The sequence below is a fragment of the Oncorhynchus gorbuscha genome, linkage group LG10, assembly GCF_021184085.1.
Source record: "Oncorhynchus gorbuscha isolate QuinsamMale2020 ecotype Even-year linkage group LG10, OgorEven_v1.0, whole genome shotgun sequence".
Taxonomy (NCBI): Eukaryota; Metazoa; Chordata; class Actinopteri; order Salmoniformes; family Salmonidae; genus Oncorhynchus; species Oncorhynchus gorbuscha.
Genome location: NC_060182.1, coordinates 18,716,442 through 18,734,029, shown reverse-complemented (window position 1 = coordinate 18,734,029; position 17,588 = coordinate 18,716,442). Strand labels below are relative to the sequence as shown.

Here is a 17,588-nt window from a genome sequence, read left to right as displayed (position 1 = left end):
TGCCCCCACCCACAAGGTATATAAACAACAACAATAAATAAGAATAAAATAAGATAATAGATACAAAACAAATATGTGAAGAACATAAATCAATCCCCTCTAATTAGCACATGTAGGACAGTATGTAAGTGTGTGTGCATGGACTTTGCAGATGTATCTCACATGTGCAGCACATAGTATTTGTTTTACAGTCCTTCTTTGGGGGACAGAATTGGCACCTCCTCCTCTTCCCCAGCTGCAGCATCAGGTGGATCAGGACAGGATCAGGCCCCTGAACAGCTTTCACAAGCTCTGCAGAGGCTGTTGTGTGGGGGAGGCGCTCCCTTCTTTGAATGTGTGGGGTTACAAGTGCCTTTCCTAGCTGCTCCAGGAACACCCTCCTCTTGTTCTGCTTATCAGGCATCCAGGTCGGGTTGATCTTGTTCCATATCACAAAGGCATTGTATGAGGACACATCAATGATGTTATGGATGATGACCAGGGGTCAGCGGGCAGCCATCCTCCTGCAGCTGTAAGTTCCAATCACCTTGTCCAGGTTGTCCACGCACCCTTTGTTGTGGTTGTATACACATTTTGACCCTTAAGACAACACAAGGGTTAAATGGAAGAAGTTTGGAACCACCAAGATTCTTCATAGAGCTGGCGACCCGGGCAAACTGAGCAATCGGGGGAGAAGGGCCTTGGTCAGGGAGGTGAACAAGAACCTGATGGTCACTCTGACAGAGCTCCAGAGTTCCTCCGTGGAGATGGGAGAACCATCCAGAAGGACAACCATCTCTGCAGCACTCGACCAATCAGGCCTTTATTGTAGATTGGCCAGACGGAACCACTCTTCAATAATAGGCACACGACAGCCCACTTGGAGTTTGCCAAAAGGCACCTAAAGGACTCTCATACCATGAGAAACAAGATTTTCTGGTCTGATGAAACCAAGATTGAATTATTTGGCCTGAATGCCAAGCGTCATGTCAGGAGGAAACCTGGCACCATCCCTATGATAAAGAATGGCAGCATCTTGCTGTGGGGATGTTTTTCAGCGGCAGGGACTGGTGAGACTAATCAGGAACAAGGGAAAGACGAATGGAGCAAAGTACAGAAAGGTCCTTGATGAAAACCTGCTCAGAGTGCAAAGGACCTCAGACTGGGGTGAATGACTTGAGGCTGTAATCGCTGCCAAAGGTGTGTGAACAAAGTACTGAGCAAAGGGTCTTAATACTTAAATGTAGTATTTCCGTTTTTTATTGTGCAAACATAAAAACAAAAAAAAGTTCTTTGTCATTATGGGGTATTGTGTGTAGATTGAAGAGAGGGAAAAAACAATGGAATCTATTTTAGAATAAGGCTGTAACGTAACAACATGTGGAAAAAGTCCAGGGGTCTGAATACTTTCCCGAATGCACTGTATATTATGTCTAGTGTCACAGCGTGTCTTACTGGCTAACTCGCAACCAGTGGTGGAAAAAGTATCCAATACTTGAGTAAAAGTAAAGATACCTTAATTAAAAGAAAATGACTCAAGTAAAAGTGTAAGTCACCCAGTAAAATCTTACTTGATGAAAAGTAAAAAAGTGTTCAGTTTTAAATATACTTAAGCATCAAAGTTAAATGTAATTGCTAAAATATACTTAAATATCAAAACTAAAAGTAAAAGTATAAATAATTTCAAATTCCTTATATTAAGCAAACCAGATGGCACGATTTTCTTGGTTTTTAAATGTACGGATAGCCAGGGGCACAATCCAACAATCAGATATAATTGACAAACAAAGCATTTGTGTTTAGTGAGTCTGCCAGATCAGATGCAGTAGGGATGAGCAGGAATTTTCTCTTTTAGTGGGTGAATTAGACCATTTTCCTGTCCTGCACTTTTGGGTGTCAGGGAAAATGTATGGAGTAAAAAGTACATTATTTTCTTCAGGAATGTAGTGAAGTCATCAAAAAATATAAATAGTGAAGAATAGTACAGATACCCCAAAAAACAACTTAAGTAGTACTTTAAAGTATTTTTACTTCAGTAGTTTACACCACTGCTCACAACTAATGCAGCAAGCACCATCCTATAGATGACACTGAATATATAACCTCCACTGAGTTGTTGCAGTGGAGAATACAATATATTTTTCATAATTTTTGAAAAGTTGTTCCACTCATAAGAGTGCAAAGAATAAGCTAAATAAAACAATATACTTTCATGCGTCCTATTTTGTACTCAAGAGTAATTGACAGTAGTTTATTTTATTGAATGAAATGAAAAAAGCCTAAATCGTTATATTGTCATATAAATGTAAAGTCTACAGAGAATTTAGAGAAGGCCACTGAATTTTAGTACTTAAAAGATACTCAGCCTTCAAACTCCAGAAGATTTATTTGGCATTGCGTTTTGTCAACAATATTAGTTTAACCTTAAGGTCAGAAATGGGTTGGACTTATCAGTACTAGTCATCTAGAACAACTCTTTATCTTGCATCTCACATCACAACCTATATAATTTATCCCATATCTCTTGCTCCCAAAAACATTGAAAACCTTTGGAATGAATCTATTAATTGCTCTGATAATGATCACATTTAAGAAATTACACAACCACAGATTCTCACAACAAAGATTCAGAAAACAAACTGTCTAAAAATCTACTGCTTTTTTCTGGTCAATACCTTAGTGCATGCCAATATCTACAGTGTGTGTGTGTGTGTGTGTGTGTGTGTGTGTGTGTGTGTGTGTGTGTGTGTGTGTGTGTGTGTGTGTGTGTGTGTGTGTGTGTGTGTGTGTGTGTGTGTGTGTGTGTGTGTGTGTGTGTGTGTGTGTGTGTGTGTGTGTGTGTGTGTGCGCGCGCGTGTGTATTCCTGTACCTCACGTGTACCTGTATGACAAATGTGTTTTTTCATTAAATTATGATCTGCTATCAGTTATCTGTGCAGGGGCTGTGATTTGTTATGTGGACAATGGTGCTCCCTGGAACAGCTCCTGGTTACAAACTGTAATGAGAACAACACCACTGTTGCCATGGAGACCACAAAGCAAGATTTATCACCTTGGACTGATAAGGCTGCTGTAGTAGTTATTTGACATTTTTTATATTTTTAGGAGGAGTGGTGGTTTGTTGGGTTTGTTGTTTTCCAAAGGGATTTGGGATTTTATTTGACGCATTTTGACACACCCCTTTTGATGCATATCTTCATCAGAGATGAAACCATCAAGGTCACCCGTCTCAATATTTCTTGACAAAGATATTTCATTAGATGGGTATCAGTCTTTTTCTGATTTTGACAACTTGTTGCCATCTTGCCAAAAAGCAAGAGCAACAGGCAGGACTACAGACTAACTCCTCAATTAGATGTTACATTGCTCTTCCTAAACAAATGATTGACTAATTAGTACTAATTAGTGGGGAATGCCCTCAATCAACAAGTGCCCAGTTTGTACTTCTATTTCTTTAAAATGTATTAAATGTAGTTCTACAGATCATGAATATCATAAAATTTGACCATAGCCATGATTACAGGCCATAACCTTACCCTGAGTTGGAGAGTCTCCACCCACTGTCCGATGGGCCTGTATTCAGGAACACTGGTGTTGGTCATCTGAAACTGGAACAGGTCGTAGCGTCCTGGGGCGTCGCCGTTTTTATTAAACATAACCGACGTGCCTGCACTACCTGCAGGGAGACAGAAGGAAGGAATGATAGAAACGTGTTTATATTGAGTAGATCTAGTGTATTCGGAAAGTTTTCAGACCACTTGACTTTTTCCACATTTTGTTATGTTACAGCCTTATTCTAAAATGGATTAAATGAAATATTTTACTCATCAATCTACACACTATGCTCCATAATGACAAAGTGAAAATAGGTTTTTAGAAATGTTTTAAAAATAAAAACAGAAATACATTATTTATATAAGTAATCAGAACCTTTGCTATGAGACTCGAAATTGAGCTCAAGTGCATCCTGTTTCCATTGATCATCCTTGAGATATTTCTACAACTTGATTGGAGTCCACCTGTGGTAACTTCTATTGAATGGACATGATTTGGAAAGGTACACAGCTGTCTATATGAGGTTCCACAGTTGACAGTGAATGTCAGAGCAAAAACCAAGCCATGAGGTTGAAGGAATTGTCCATAGGGCTCCGAGACAGGATTGTGTCGAGGCACAGATCTAGGGAAGGGTACCAACAAAGGTTGGAAGCATTGAAGGTCCCCAAGAACACAGTGTCCTCCATCATTCTTAAATGGAAGACGTTTGGAACCACCAAGACTCTTCCTAGAGCTACCACCCGGGCAAACTGAGGAATCAGGGGAGAAGGGCCTTGGTCAGGGAGGTGACCAAGAACCCGATGGTCATTCTGACAGAGATCCAGAGTTCCTCTGTGGCGAAGGGAGAACCTTCCAGAAAGACAACCGTCTCTGCAGCACTCCACCAATTGGCCCTTTATTGTAGAGTTGCCAGATGGAAGCCACTCCTCAGTAAAAGGCACATGATAGCCCTCTTGGAGTTTGCCAAAAGGCACCTAAATGACTCTCAGAACATGAGAAACAGGATTCTCTGGTCTGGTGAAACCAACATTGAATTATTTGGCCTGAATGCCAAGAGTCACGTCTGGAGGACACCTGGCACCATTCCTACCGTGAAGTAGGTGTCATGACTGTCCTCTGAGCATCCAGATGTGTTGGATCATCTTTGCAGTAAATAACTTCAGCCAGACCTCCTCTCACCCGCGGAGGGGGGAGAAGGGAGCTGGTGGGGGATTGACAGTTCACACCCTGTTGTAAATCAAGGATTAGAACCTTCAGCCATCTCCTTCTCCAAATTCACACAAGAATGTTTCTTTGTTTCACAGACATTTTCCCGTCAAAACTTTAACATGTTTTCAAGTGAATACTGGAACAATATTTCTAACATAGATTGTGGGGAATGGTCAGGGTCGATATAAAGAATAATAATGTAATTTTGGTTGTTTTTTGTGTCATCATTAAACATGTTAAAAACTAAATACTGTAACTTGAAAAGTATACACACTACATGTACGAAGTCTCCGTTCTCTAGATTATGTATGAAATAGTTATTATTATTATTATATTAAATAGAGAAAATGATGAAAGTGTTTTTGTTAAGTTGGGGATGTGATCGTAGAACCTATAAGAGGAAATTGTTTCTACAACTTTGTACAAATGAGTAGTCACCACCCCTTGAGTGTGGTCAGAGAGTGTGTGAGCCTCACGAACTGCCCCTTTTGAACGAACTGTATAAAATAGTGGGTTAAGAATGAACATATCAGACCAGAGAGGCATGTAGCTGCGGCTCATGTCCAAAGTGGTTTGAACTTTGAAATCTCAACACGAGGTAGAGACGATGAAGTTACCTCCTGGACAATCACCGGTACGGCGATTTAAGTGGGACCATTCTACTACTCTTCTCAAATCACCGTAGTACGCTACTATCATCCTCCCAATGGGAAGCATCGTCACGGCTTGCTAGCCTATCTTCAAAGAGGCAGCTTCAGGAGCAAATGGAAAGTAGAATAAACTGTAGTTCTGTTCAGGACTACACGACAAGTCAACAGATACCGGACCGTGGTAGAGAACAATGGTAAAAGATGAGTGGGGACCCCTTTTGAACCATCAGAGCCTTACAAGGGTGCCGCAAAAAGGCCCAACAACCTTTCCAAGAAGCATGGTCCCGACAGAAATCCACAAAGAACCAAGACATTTACACGTAAACACATTCATCATTTCTTTCTCCAAATGGGCGGCGGTTTGTGTGCAAAGAATATGATGACTGTGAGAGTAGTCTAAATGTACCAAAGTATTATGTCTCTGTGTCTCTCTCTCGCGCCCTCTCGGTCTTTTTTTGTACCAAGCCGCCATATTGTGTCAGCCCGTGTTATCAATTAGTTAGCGAGTAAATAAATAAATAATTAAACAAATTTGTGGAGTATTGAGTCATAAGTAAGACTGGGGTTTTTGCAGATGCAGGAGGTTACGACTGTTCAGAATGATGATATGATAGGAGGTTAAGATTAATGAGTTGAATGTAATAGATGTTATAGATGTATAGATGTAATAGCTAAAGACCATCAGACTTTATTTTGGGAGATGGTAACTCTTTAAAAAACTGCTCTCGTGGTTCCCCAAATCCTAATGAGATGATTGTTACATTATTCATTTGATTGGGCAACAATTAACAATAGTTAGATGATTAGATAAATAACACTCATCAGATTAATGAAAGCAAAGTCACGACAATGGTGGTGGCGGCATCATGCTGTGGGGACTGGGCAGGGACTTGGAGACTTCTCAGGATCGAGGGAAAGATGAACTAGGTAAGTCCAGAGAGATCCTTGATGAAAAGTCCCAAAAAAATCAAGGGGTCTGAATACTTTCCAAATACACTGTATTTGTGCGAAGATTTGAATTACACATGCATATTTTATGTTAAGACTAATAAAGGCCTGGGGTTAGTCTTCAGCGCACATTGGTCCAACAGTACATCAACCTCAGTGAGAGAAAAAATTTACATTTAACCACGTGTCCCTTGTTTGGTCTATAAAAGGTTCCGTGGGCATCAAGGGCCACAGGGTGTGTTCATGTGCTGATAGCCTATTCATAATGACCATTTCCCCTCATTATAATGCTAGCAAGACCAGCTAGCTCCCTACGGACTGATGATGGCTCTGCTGTGCTATAGACCTCACCTGTGTTCCCTGTGAAAGAGCATGTGCTGAGTCTAGCCAACACCACACCACAGCCCTACATTTCACATCTCAGCACTTCAGCATCAGATCTGTGTGATACACCATTAGATAGATGTGCAGCATCATTGGAGTGGTGTGCAACTGTAGGTTATCACAGCTCTGCATTAGGAATATCATATGGTGGCCATTCTACAAGACGGTTGCACATTTCCTCAGGTCAAAAGCAAACCTTCTCAATCACACATGCTGTACAGGAAATGAAGATAAATAGGTCAGCCACAGAATCATAGGGTCCCCATCTGGTCCCAATTTGTAGCAGCCTGTCTCAAGCAGAGAATCGTAGATTTGGCTCATTAGCTTACTGAAGGTTCTGGACACCTGAAACACTCTACTGGAGAAATGACATCCATGGCCTGATTTGGATGAAGTGTGCATGTGTGCGTGTGTGTCTGCGACTGTGTTTGTGTGTGTTTGCGTGCTTGGCTTGTGTGCGTGCATATGTGTATACATCTGTACATTTCTGTGTGTTAAGACCTCGCCATAATAAAGAAGTTCTGAGAAACAAGTGTCTCTTTTGATGTGACATAGAGTGCTAGGTCGACTGTCGTAATAGAACTGGCTATAAAACCTGTAGAAGGAAAAGGACCAATAACACATATCCAAAATGGTTTTAGGGGACACGTTGCCTTTGTGTTTTGTATAGGACAAGAATTGCAAAATTCCAGAAATTTTAAATAAATTATCTGTTTTTCCCGAAATCCTGTTTGGAGAATTCCCTGAATAAGGAGGGAATAATCAGGAAATCCGGAATCCTCCAACCAAGATTTCGAGAAAACCATGGAATTAACTTTAAGTTCCCCAAATTTTGCAACCCTATGTAGAACGTTGTCTTGTGAGATACAAGCTGTACCCCAACGCTCTACACGTTTCCTTTTAGTTTGTGTCAGTATTGACTGTCAGTAGCCTACACAGCAGTTATTTTCCCAAAAGACACCATCATTGAACATTTTACTAAAGAGCAAGACCAAAATCTCCCCTCATACAGCAAGCAGAGAGATGACCGTAAGTAAAACAAACTAATTTAGACGAGACCTAAAGGATGCAGAAATCTAATGGGAGGACCCAATCCGACATTCAAAGTATGTACAGTTGGCACACTTGCACTTTTCCTACATAATGCTTGATTTCATGTCAAATTTCATTTGAAAAAAACTTTGGGTCTCCACACCTTTGCCCAGGATTTAGGATTGTTTAGGTGGGTTTTTTAAAATTTCAAATCAGGCTTTCTTGTGTCTCATTCAGCAGTGGGGTCTTCCTATGTTAGCTTCAACCAAATGAAGCATTCAAAGAAACCAACAATCTCCTTACAATCAAACATGGGGGAGGTTTGATAATGGCTTTGCTGCCTCTGGTACTGGCAATCTTGAGTGTGTGCAAGACATCATAAAATCAGAAACACAGTATTGGAGAAATGAAATACAGCTATGTGGCCTGACTTTTGTGTGTGTGTGTGTGTGTGTGTGTGTGTGTGTGTGTGTGTGTGTGTGTGTGTGTGTGTGTGTGTGTGTGTGTGTGTGTGTGTGTGTGTGTGTGTGTGTGTGTGTGTGTGTGTGTGTGTGTGTGTGTGTGTGTGTGTGTGTGTGTGTGTGTGTGTGTACGCAGTCAATTGGAAAGTATTCAGACCCCTTTACTTCTTCCACATGTTGTTACATTACAGCCTTATTCTAAAATTGGTTAAATAAATAAAACATCTAAACACAATACCCCATAATAATCCAAATGAAGCATTCAGCCAACAATCTCACAGTGAAACATGGGGAGATAATGACCGTTCCTCTGGTAATCTTGACGAACCATAAGAACTATTGACTTTTTGTGTGTGTGTGTGTGTGTTTGTGTGTGTTTCTTACCGTGTGTGTGTGATGCCTTATCCCGTGTTTAGTGTGTTCTACTGTGTTCTTCCTTATGTGTGTGTGTCTGTGTGCACACTGTGTGTGTAACCTCCCTTTTTCGTTCCTGTGTGGCTGTGTGTGTGTGTGTGTGTGTGTGTTTGTGTGTGTGACACGCGCACGTGTGTGTGTGTGTTCGGAACGAAAACAGGGTTTTAGACATTTTTGCAAATGTATATATATATATATATATATATGTATGTATTTTTTAAATATATATATATATAGCATATAGTTCAGTTTTATCACCACCTGTAAGCCACTAGTGCCAGTATTCACTTTTTGCTTGTTTATATATATAATGAAAATACATAATTACCTTAAATAGATGAAGATTTGTCATGATGTTCATAATAATGTTGGTCGGACCAAGGCACAGCGTACTTCGAGTTCCACATATTTTAATGAATAAGTGAAACTGAAAACAAAATAACAAAACTTACAAAGACCCGTGACTACGTAGCGCTCAAACACACTATACATAAACAGTGGCCATACGGAAGCCATTCCTCAGTAAAAGGCACATGACAGCCCGTTTGGAGTTTGACAAGAGTCACCTAAAGGACTCTCAGACCAAGAGAAACAAGATGTTCTGGTCTAATAAAATCAAGATTGAACTCTCTACCCTGAATGCCAAGCATCATGTCTGGAGGAAACATGGCACCATCTCTATGGTGATGGATGGTGGTGGTAGCATCATGCTGTGGGCATGTTTTTCAGCGGCAGGGACTGGGAGACTAGTCAGGATCGAGGAGATGATGAATGGAGCAAAGTACAGAGAGATCCTTGATGAAAACCTGCTCCAGAGTGCTCAGGACCTCAGACTGGAGCAAAGGTTCACCTTCCAACAGGACAATGACCCTAAGCACACAGCCAAAACAACGCAGGAGTGGTTTCGGGACAAGTCTCTGAATGTCCTTGAGTGGCCCAGCCAAAGCCCGAAATTGAACCTGATCGAACATCTCTGGAGAGACTTGAAGATAGCTGTGCAGCAATGATCCCCATCCAATCTGACAGATCTTGATAGGATCTACAGAGAAGAATGGGAGAAAATCCCCAAATACAGGTGTGCCAAGCTTGTAGCTTCATACGCAAGAAGATTTGAGACTGTAATCGCTGCCAAAGTTGCTTCAACAAAGCACTGAGTAAAGGGTCTGAATACTTATGTAAATGGTCTGAATACTTTTGTAAATTAGAGAAACCTGTTTTTGCTTTGTCATTATGGGGTATATAAATTGATGACAGAAAAAAACAATTCCATCCATTTTAGAATAAGGTTGTAACGTAACAAAATGTGGAAAAAGTCAAGGGGTCTGAGGACTTTCCTAACGCACTGTACATCTGTATGTTTCTGTGTGTTAACACCTCACCATAATGAGGAGGTCACAGAGAATCAAGTGTCTCTTTTGATGTGACATAGAGCGCTATACAACACCCAGTAAGGTCGATGGCCCTCATCCAGCCATTGTTAGAGAGACTGTATTACTCCTTCAGTTTAACAGTGAGTTAACCTTGGCTGTGACTACAATAATTCAAAGGCATAGGAGAAACCATTTTTTATTTAGGACGGGGGGACTCGGAGCAGATGTGGAAATGGAATTGACTGCAGTGATGTCTCTATAAAATATGTTAAAGGCAAAGGACCAATAACACCTGTCCAAAATGGTTTTGGGGGACATGCTGCCTTTGTGTTTTGTGTAGGACGTTGTATTTCTGAGATAAAGTCTGTACCCCAGCGCTGCACACCTTTACTTTTAGTGTGTGTCAGTAGGGAATGTCAGTAGCATACATGACAGTTTTTCCCCCAAGGACATTTGTCATTGAACATTCTGCTAAAGAGCAAGAAAAAAATCTCCCCTCATACTGCAAGCAGAGAAATGACGGGGAGTAAAACAAGCTTATGTAGATGCACTATACGAACAGGGACCTAAAGAATGCAGAAATCTAATGGGAGGACCCAATCTGACATTCAAAGTTTGTACAGTTGTTGCCAAATACTGTATATCTTGTCAAATAAGTAGAATTTTTTATATATATATATATATATATATAGTCTCCACACCTTCATATTGGATTTTCAACGTTGCAGAACCAATTTTATTTTTTGTAAACTTTAGTAGTTTACACAAACACAAATGGCATGGATTTTTTTTTACATGTCGGAGCTAATACATGGTTTCACAGCCTTTGGCCAAGATAACTGTAGACAAACAGTTATTATAGCCATCAATGAGCTTTCTGCACCTTTCTCCTGGCAATTTGGCCCACATTTCAGCAGAACACTGCTCTAATTCTTCAATATTTGAGGGGTGCTCTCCACCAACGCTGTTTTCAGATCTCGCGTAGGTTTTGGATGCGATTCAGGTCTGGACTCTGCATCTTTTCTTGAACCTTTCCTGGGTGTTTTTGTGTGTTTTTGGGATTGTTGTCCTGCTGGAAGACCCACAACTTTCAACGGATACCCAGTTTTTAGACGCGGGTTGAACACTGTACTCCAATACAGTATTTTTGATTATATGCTGATTTCATGATGCCTCAAACATTTTCAGGGGCCCCCAGTACCAGAGGCTGCAAAGCAACCCCACAGCATTATCAAACCTCCCCATGTTTGACTGAGGGGGTTCTTTTCATTGAATGCTTCATTTGGTCATCAGTAAACACAGTGCTGATCAGTATTGTCAAAGAATAAAGCTCTAATTTCCTTTAATTGGGCCAAAGAACATTTCCCCAGGATTTAGGCTTCTTTAGGTGTGTTTTTGAGAATTTCAACCAGGCTTTCTTGTGTCTCCTTCAGCAGTGGGGTCTTCCGATGTTTGGCAATGACCACATTAAGCATTTTAAAAAACGACACCCTCCTTCCAATCAAACAGGGGAGGTTTGATAATACTGTGTGTGGCATCATGACATCACAAATACAGTATTTGAGAAATGAAATAAGGGGCTTGATTCATGTGCGTGTGTGCGTGGTTGTGTGTTTATATCTATATGTTTCTGTGTGTTAACACCTCGCCATAATGAGGAGGTCCCAGAGAATCGAGTGTCTCTTTTGATGTGACATAGAGCGCTATACAACACCCAGTAAGATCGATGGCCCTCATCCAGCCATTGTTAGAGAGACTGTATTACTCCTTCAGTTTAACACCTTGGTAGTAAATACAATAATTCAAAGGCATAGGAGATACCATTTTTTATATAGGACGGGGGACGGGGGACGGGGGGGCTCAGATCGGATGTGGAATGGAATTGACTGTAGTAATAGCTCTTTAAAATGTGTTAATAGAAAAGGACCGATAACACCTGTCCAAAATTATTTGGGGGACATGTTACCTTTGAGTTTGTGTAGGACATAGTCTTTGTGAGATACAGTCTGTACCCCAACACTGCACATCTCTTCTTTTAGTTTAGACACTTTTTGTGTCAGTAGGGACTGTCAGCTGCCTAGATGCCAGTTTTTTTTCCTCCCAAGGACATTTGTCATTGAACATTCTACTAAAGAGCAAGACAAAAATCTCCCCTCATACAGCAAGCAGAGAGATGACAGGAAGTAAAACAAGCTCATTTAGATGCACCATACATACAGGAAGAGACCTAAAGGATGCAGAACTCTCATGGGAGGACCCAATCCGACACTCAAAGTTTGTATGACCATCAAAGTCAATAAGTTGCTTAAGTTTTCTCGATAAGATTCCTGTGCATTAGTCATACACAATTCACTACCTTAATTCACTACCAGCTTTTGAAATGGCAGTGTTAATGGTCTGCAAGTTGTATTAGAAGAGCTCAATTGGGTTCAGACGAGGGGAGTTAATTCCCTGAATAACCCAGGTGAAGTCACTGAAACAACTTTCACTCTGTGTGTGCAGAATATGAATAGGTTGTCTAGGGCCCCATTCAGCCCTATCTGAACTGTGTGTAATAAACATAAGACGAGCAGGACCATTAGTGACGATGCATTGTACATAACAATACATGACTTGAACACTTCCTATCCTTTCCTCCCTCACATACAGTATATTGGGGAAGCCAGCTGACCAGGTTTATGCCTGGACATTTGGCAGATAAACAATGGTTTGTGTCAAGGCAATTTATTGTCAGTTGTCATATTATAACATTAGCTGTCATGAATGTTAAGGACATCAGTATTATGTCAGTATTATGACACAACTATGTAGCCCTTAAGACAACAAGCTCATGTAAAGTGTTACATTTCCAATACTTGTACTAAACATATGGCTGCAGAAAGGCAGAATCCTCTTTACTATGAAACTGAAACAAAAACACACACACACACACAGCTGTAGTAGTCAACAATCTGCCACTTCTGCTTCCAACAGACAGAGAACAGAGTTGTTGACATACTGTATCTTGCTGTTGACAAGGTGTTGACATAGTGCAGTGTAAGCAGTGGGTATGACAGGACTTCAAGACTGTCTTGTTCTACGCCCATGGAAATACAAAGAATCACACACACACAGATTAACACACACACAAACACTCACAGTCTGCCAGTAAGCAAACAATTAAGCAGCGTGGCTCTCCATGCAGATAGAAAGCCATTACAAACGCCATTCTATTTTATATTTCACGTTATTTCCAAGGGAACAAAATTATCTGTGTGGACAGCTTTGTGTGAGCGCTGTATGAGATGAAAGATTCATACGTTCGCTCTGAACTAAGACATGACAAAAGTGCACTGCTGCTGTGCTGTGTCGAGCAGTGTGGGTGGACTGGGGGCTCTACTGCTGTACTGTGTCGAGCAATGTGGGTGGACTGGGGGCTCTACTGCTGTGCTGTGTCGAGCAGTGTGGGTGGACTGGGGGCTCTACTGCTGTGCTGTGTCGTGCTGTGTCGAGCAATGTGGGTGGACTGGGGGCTCTACTGCTGTGCTGTGTCGAGCAGTGTGGGTGGACTGGGGGCTCTACTGCTGTGCTGTGTCGAGCAGTGTGGGTGGACTGGGGGCTCTACTGCTGTGCTGTGTCAAGCAGTGTGGGTGGACTGGGGGCTCTACTGCTGTGCTGTGTCGAGCAGTGTGGGTGGACTGGGGGCTCTACTGCTGTGCTGTGTCGAGCAGTGTGGGTGGGCTGGGGGCTCCACTACTGCTGTGCTGTGTCGAGCAGTGTGGGTGGGCTGGGGGCTCCACTACTGCTGTGCTGTGTCGAGCAGTGTGGGTGGGCTGGGGGCTCCATTACTGCTGTGCTGTGTCGAGCAGTGTGGGTGGACTGGGGGCTCTACTGCTGTGCTGTGTCGAGCAGTGTGGGTGGGCTGGGGGCTCCATTACTGCTGTGCTGTGTCGAGCAGTGTGGGTGGGCTGGGGGCTCCACTACTGCTGTGCTGTGTCGAGCAGTGTGGGTGGGCTGGGGGCTCCACTACTGCTGTGCTGTGTCGAGCAGTGTGGGTGGGCTGGGGGCTCCACTGCTGCTGTGCTGTGTCGAGCAGTGTGGGTGGGCTGGGGGCTCCACTACTGCTGTGCTGTGTCGAGCAGTGTGGGTGGACTGGGGGCTCTACTGCTGTGCTGTGTCGAGCAGTGTGGGTGGGCTGGGGGCTCCACTACTGCTGTGCTGTGTCGAGCAGTGTGGGTGGGCTGGGGCTCCACTTACTGCTGTGCTGTGTCGAGCAGTGTGGGTGGGCTGGGGGCTCCACTACTGCTGTGCTGTGTCGAGCAGTGTGGGTGGGCTGGGGGCTCCACTACTGCTGTGCTGTGTCGAGCAGTGTGGGTGGGCTGTGGGCTCCATTACTGCTGTGCTGTGTCGAGCAGTGTGGGTGGGCTGGGGGCTCCATTACTGCTGTACTGTGTCGAGCAGTGTGGGTGGGCTGGGGGCTCCATTACTGCTGTGCTGTGTCGAGCAGTGTGGGTGGGCTGGGGGCTCCATTACTGCTGTGCTGTGTCGAGCAGTGTGGGTGGGCTGGGGGGTGGGCCACTGCTGCTGTGTCGAGCTGTGTCGAGCAGTGTGGGTGGGCTGGGGGCTCTACTGCTGTGCTGTGTCGAGCAGTGTGGGTGGGCTGGGGGCTCCACTACTGCTGTACTGTGTCGAGCAGTGTGGGTGGGCTGGGGGCTCCATTACTGCTGTGCTGTGTCGAGCAGTGTGGGTGGGCTGGGGGCTCCACTACTGCTGTGCTGTGTCGAGCAGTGTGGGTGGGCTGGGGGCTCCATTACTGCTGTGCTGTGTCGAGCAGTGTGGGTGGGCTGGGGGCTCCATTACTGCTGTGCTGTGTCGAGCAGTGTGGGTGGGCTGGGGGCTCCACTACTGCTGTGTACTGTGTCGAGCAGTGTGGGTGGGCTGGGGGCTCCATTACTGCTGTACTGTGTCGAGCAGTGTGGGTGGGCTGGGGGCTCCACTACTGCTGTGCTGTGTCGAGCAGTGTGGGTGGGCTGGGGGCTCCATTACTGCTGTGCTGTGTCGAGCAGTGTGGGTGGGCTGGGGGCTCCACTACTGCTGTGCTGTGTCGAGCAGTGTGGGTGGGCTGGGGGCTCCACTACTGCTGTGCTGTGTCGAGCAGTGTGGGTGGGCTGGGGGCTCCACTACTGCTGTGCTGTGTCGAGCAGTGTGGGTGGGCTGGGGGCTCCACTACTGCTGTGCTGTGTCGAGCAGTGTGGGTGGACTGGGGGCTCTACTGCTGTGCTGTGTCGAGCAGTGTGGGTGGGCTGGGGGCTCCATTACTGCTGTGCTGTGTCGAGCAGTGTGGGTGGGCTGGGGGCTCCACTACTGCTGTGCTGTGTCGAGCAGTGTGGGTGGGCTGGGGGCTCCACTACTGCTGTGCTGTGTCGAGCAGTGTGGGTGGGCTGGGGGCTCCACTACTGCTGTGCTGTGTCGAGCAGTGTGGGTGGGCTGGGGCTCCATTACTGCTGTGCTGTGTCGAGCAGTGTGGGTGGACTGGGGGCTCCATACTGCTGTGCTGTGTCGAGCAGTGTGGGTGGGCTGGGGGCTCCACTACTGCTGTGCTGTGTCGAGCAGTGTGGGTGGGCTGGGGGCTCCACTACTGCTGTGCTGTGTCGAGCAGTGTGGGTGGGCTGGGGGCTCCATTACTGCTGTGCTGTGTCGAGCAGTGTGGGTGGGCTGGGGGCTCCACTACTGCTGTGCTGTGTCGAGCAGTGTGGGTGGGCTGGGGGCTCCATTACTGCTGTGCTGTGTCGAGCAGTGTGGGTGGGCTGGGGGCTCCACTACTGCTGTACTGTGTCGAGCAGTGTGGGTGGGCTGGGGGCACCACTACTGCTGTGCTGTGTCGAGCAGTGTGGGTGGGCTGGGGGCTCCATTACTGCTGTGCTGTGTCGAGCAGTGTGGGTGGGCTGGGGGCTCCACTACTGCTGTACTGTGTCGAGCAGTGTGGGTGGGCTGGGGGCTCCATACTGCTGTGCTGTGTCGAGCAGTGTGGGTGGGCTGGGGGCTCCACTACTGCTGTACTGTGTCGAGCAGTGTGGGTGGGCTGGGGGCTCCATTACTGCTGTGCTGTGTCGAGCAGTGTGGGTGGGCTGGGGGCTCCACTACTGCTGTACTGTGTCGAGCAGTGTGGGTGGGCTGGGGCTCCATTACTGCTGTGCTGTGTCGAGCAGTGTGGGTGGGCTGGGGGCTCCATTACTGCTGTGCTGTGTCGAGCAGTGTGGGTGGGCTGGGGGCTCCATTACTGCTGTGCTGTGTCGAGCAGTGTGGGTGGGCTGGGGGCTCCACTACTGCTGTGCTGTGTCGAGCAGTGTGGGTGGGCTGGGGGCTCCACTACTGCTGTGCTGTGTCGAGCAGTGTGGGTGGGCTGGGGGCTCCATTACTGCTGTGCTGTGTCGAGCAGTGTGGGTGGGCTGGGGCTCCATTACTGCTGTGCTGTGTCGAGCAGTGTGGGTGGGCTGGGGGCTCCACTACTGCTGTGCTGTGTCGAGCAGTGTGGGTGGGCTGGGGGCTCCATACTGCTGTGCTGTGTCGAGCAGTGTGGGTGGGCTGGGGGCTCTACTGCTGTGCTGTGTCGAGCAGTGTGGGTGGGCTGGGGCTCTACTGCTGTGCTGTGTCGAGCAGTGTGGGTGGGCTGGGGGCTCATTACTGCTGTGCTGTGTCGAGCAGTGTGGGTGGACTGGGGGCTCTACTGCTGTGCTGTGTCGAGCAGTGTGGGTGGACTGGGGGCTCCACTACTGCTGTGCTGTGTCGAGCAGTGGGTGGGTGGGGGCTCTACTGCCGCTGGGTGCTCCACTACTGCTGTACTGTGTCGAGCAGTGTGGGTGGGCTGGGGGCACCACTACTGCTGTGCTGTGTCGAGCAGTGTGGGTGGGCTGGGGGCTCCACTACTGCTGTGCTGTGTCGAGCAGTGTGGGTGGGCTGGGGGCTCCATTACTGCTGTGCTGTGTCGAGCAGTGTGGGTGGGCTGGGGGCTCCATTACTGCTGTACTGTGTCGAGCAGTGTGGGTGGGCTGGGGCTCCACTGCTGTGCTGTGTCGAGCAGTGTGGGTGGGCTGGGGGCTCCATTACTGCTGTGCTGTGTCGAGCAGTGTGGGTGGGCTGGGGGCTCCATTACTGCTGTGCTGTGTCGAGCAGTGTGGGTGGGCTGGGGGCACCACTACTGCTGTGCTGTGTCGAGCAGTGTGGGTGGGCTGGGGGCTCCATTACTGCTGTACTGTGTCGAGCAGTGTGGGTGGGCTGGGGGCTTCATTACTGCTGTGCTGTGTCGAGCAGTGTGGGTGGGCTGGGGGCTCTACTGCTGTGCTGTGTCGAGCAGTGTGGGTGGGCTGGGGGCTCCACTACTGCTGTACTGTGTCGAGCAGTGTGGGTGGGCTGGGGGCTCCATTACTGCTGTGCTGTGTCGAGCAGTGTGGGTGGACTGGGGGCTCTACTGCTGTGCTGTGTCGAGCAGTGTGGGTGGGCTGGGGGCTCCATTACTGCTGTGCTGTGTCGAGCAGTGTGGGTGGACTGGGGGCTCTACTGCTGTGCTGTGTCGAGCAGTGTGGGTGGGCTGGGGGGCTCCATTACTG

The 17,588-nt window shown here is 46.3% G+C and overlaps 1 protein-coding gene across 3 annotated transcripts in view; it reads right to left on the bottom strand.

Moving 5' to 3' along the window:
- The window catches only part of LOC124045026 (metabotropic glutamate receptor 7-like), a 125,478-nt gene that overhangs the window by 41,165 nt on the left and 66,725 nt on the right, over positions 1 to 17,588 (bottom strand). For all 3 annotated transcript variants that reach the window (XM_046364231.1, XM_046364232.1, XM_046364233.1), the window contains one exon: positions 3,516 to 3,655. In XM_046364231.1, the coding sequence (XP_046220187.1) occupies positions 3,516 to 3,655 (140 nt within the window). The remainder of the gene's footprint in view (positions 1 to 3,515; positions 3,656 to 17,588) is intronic.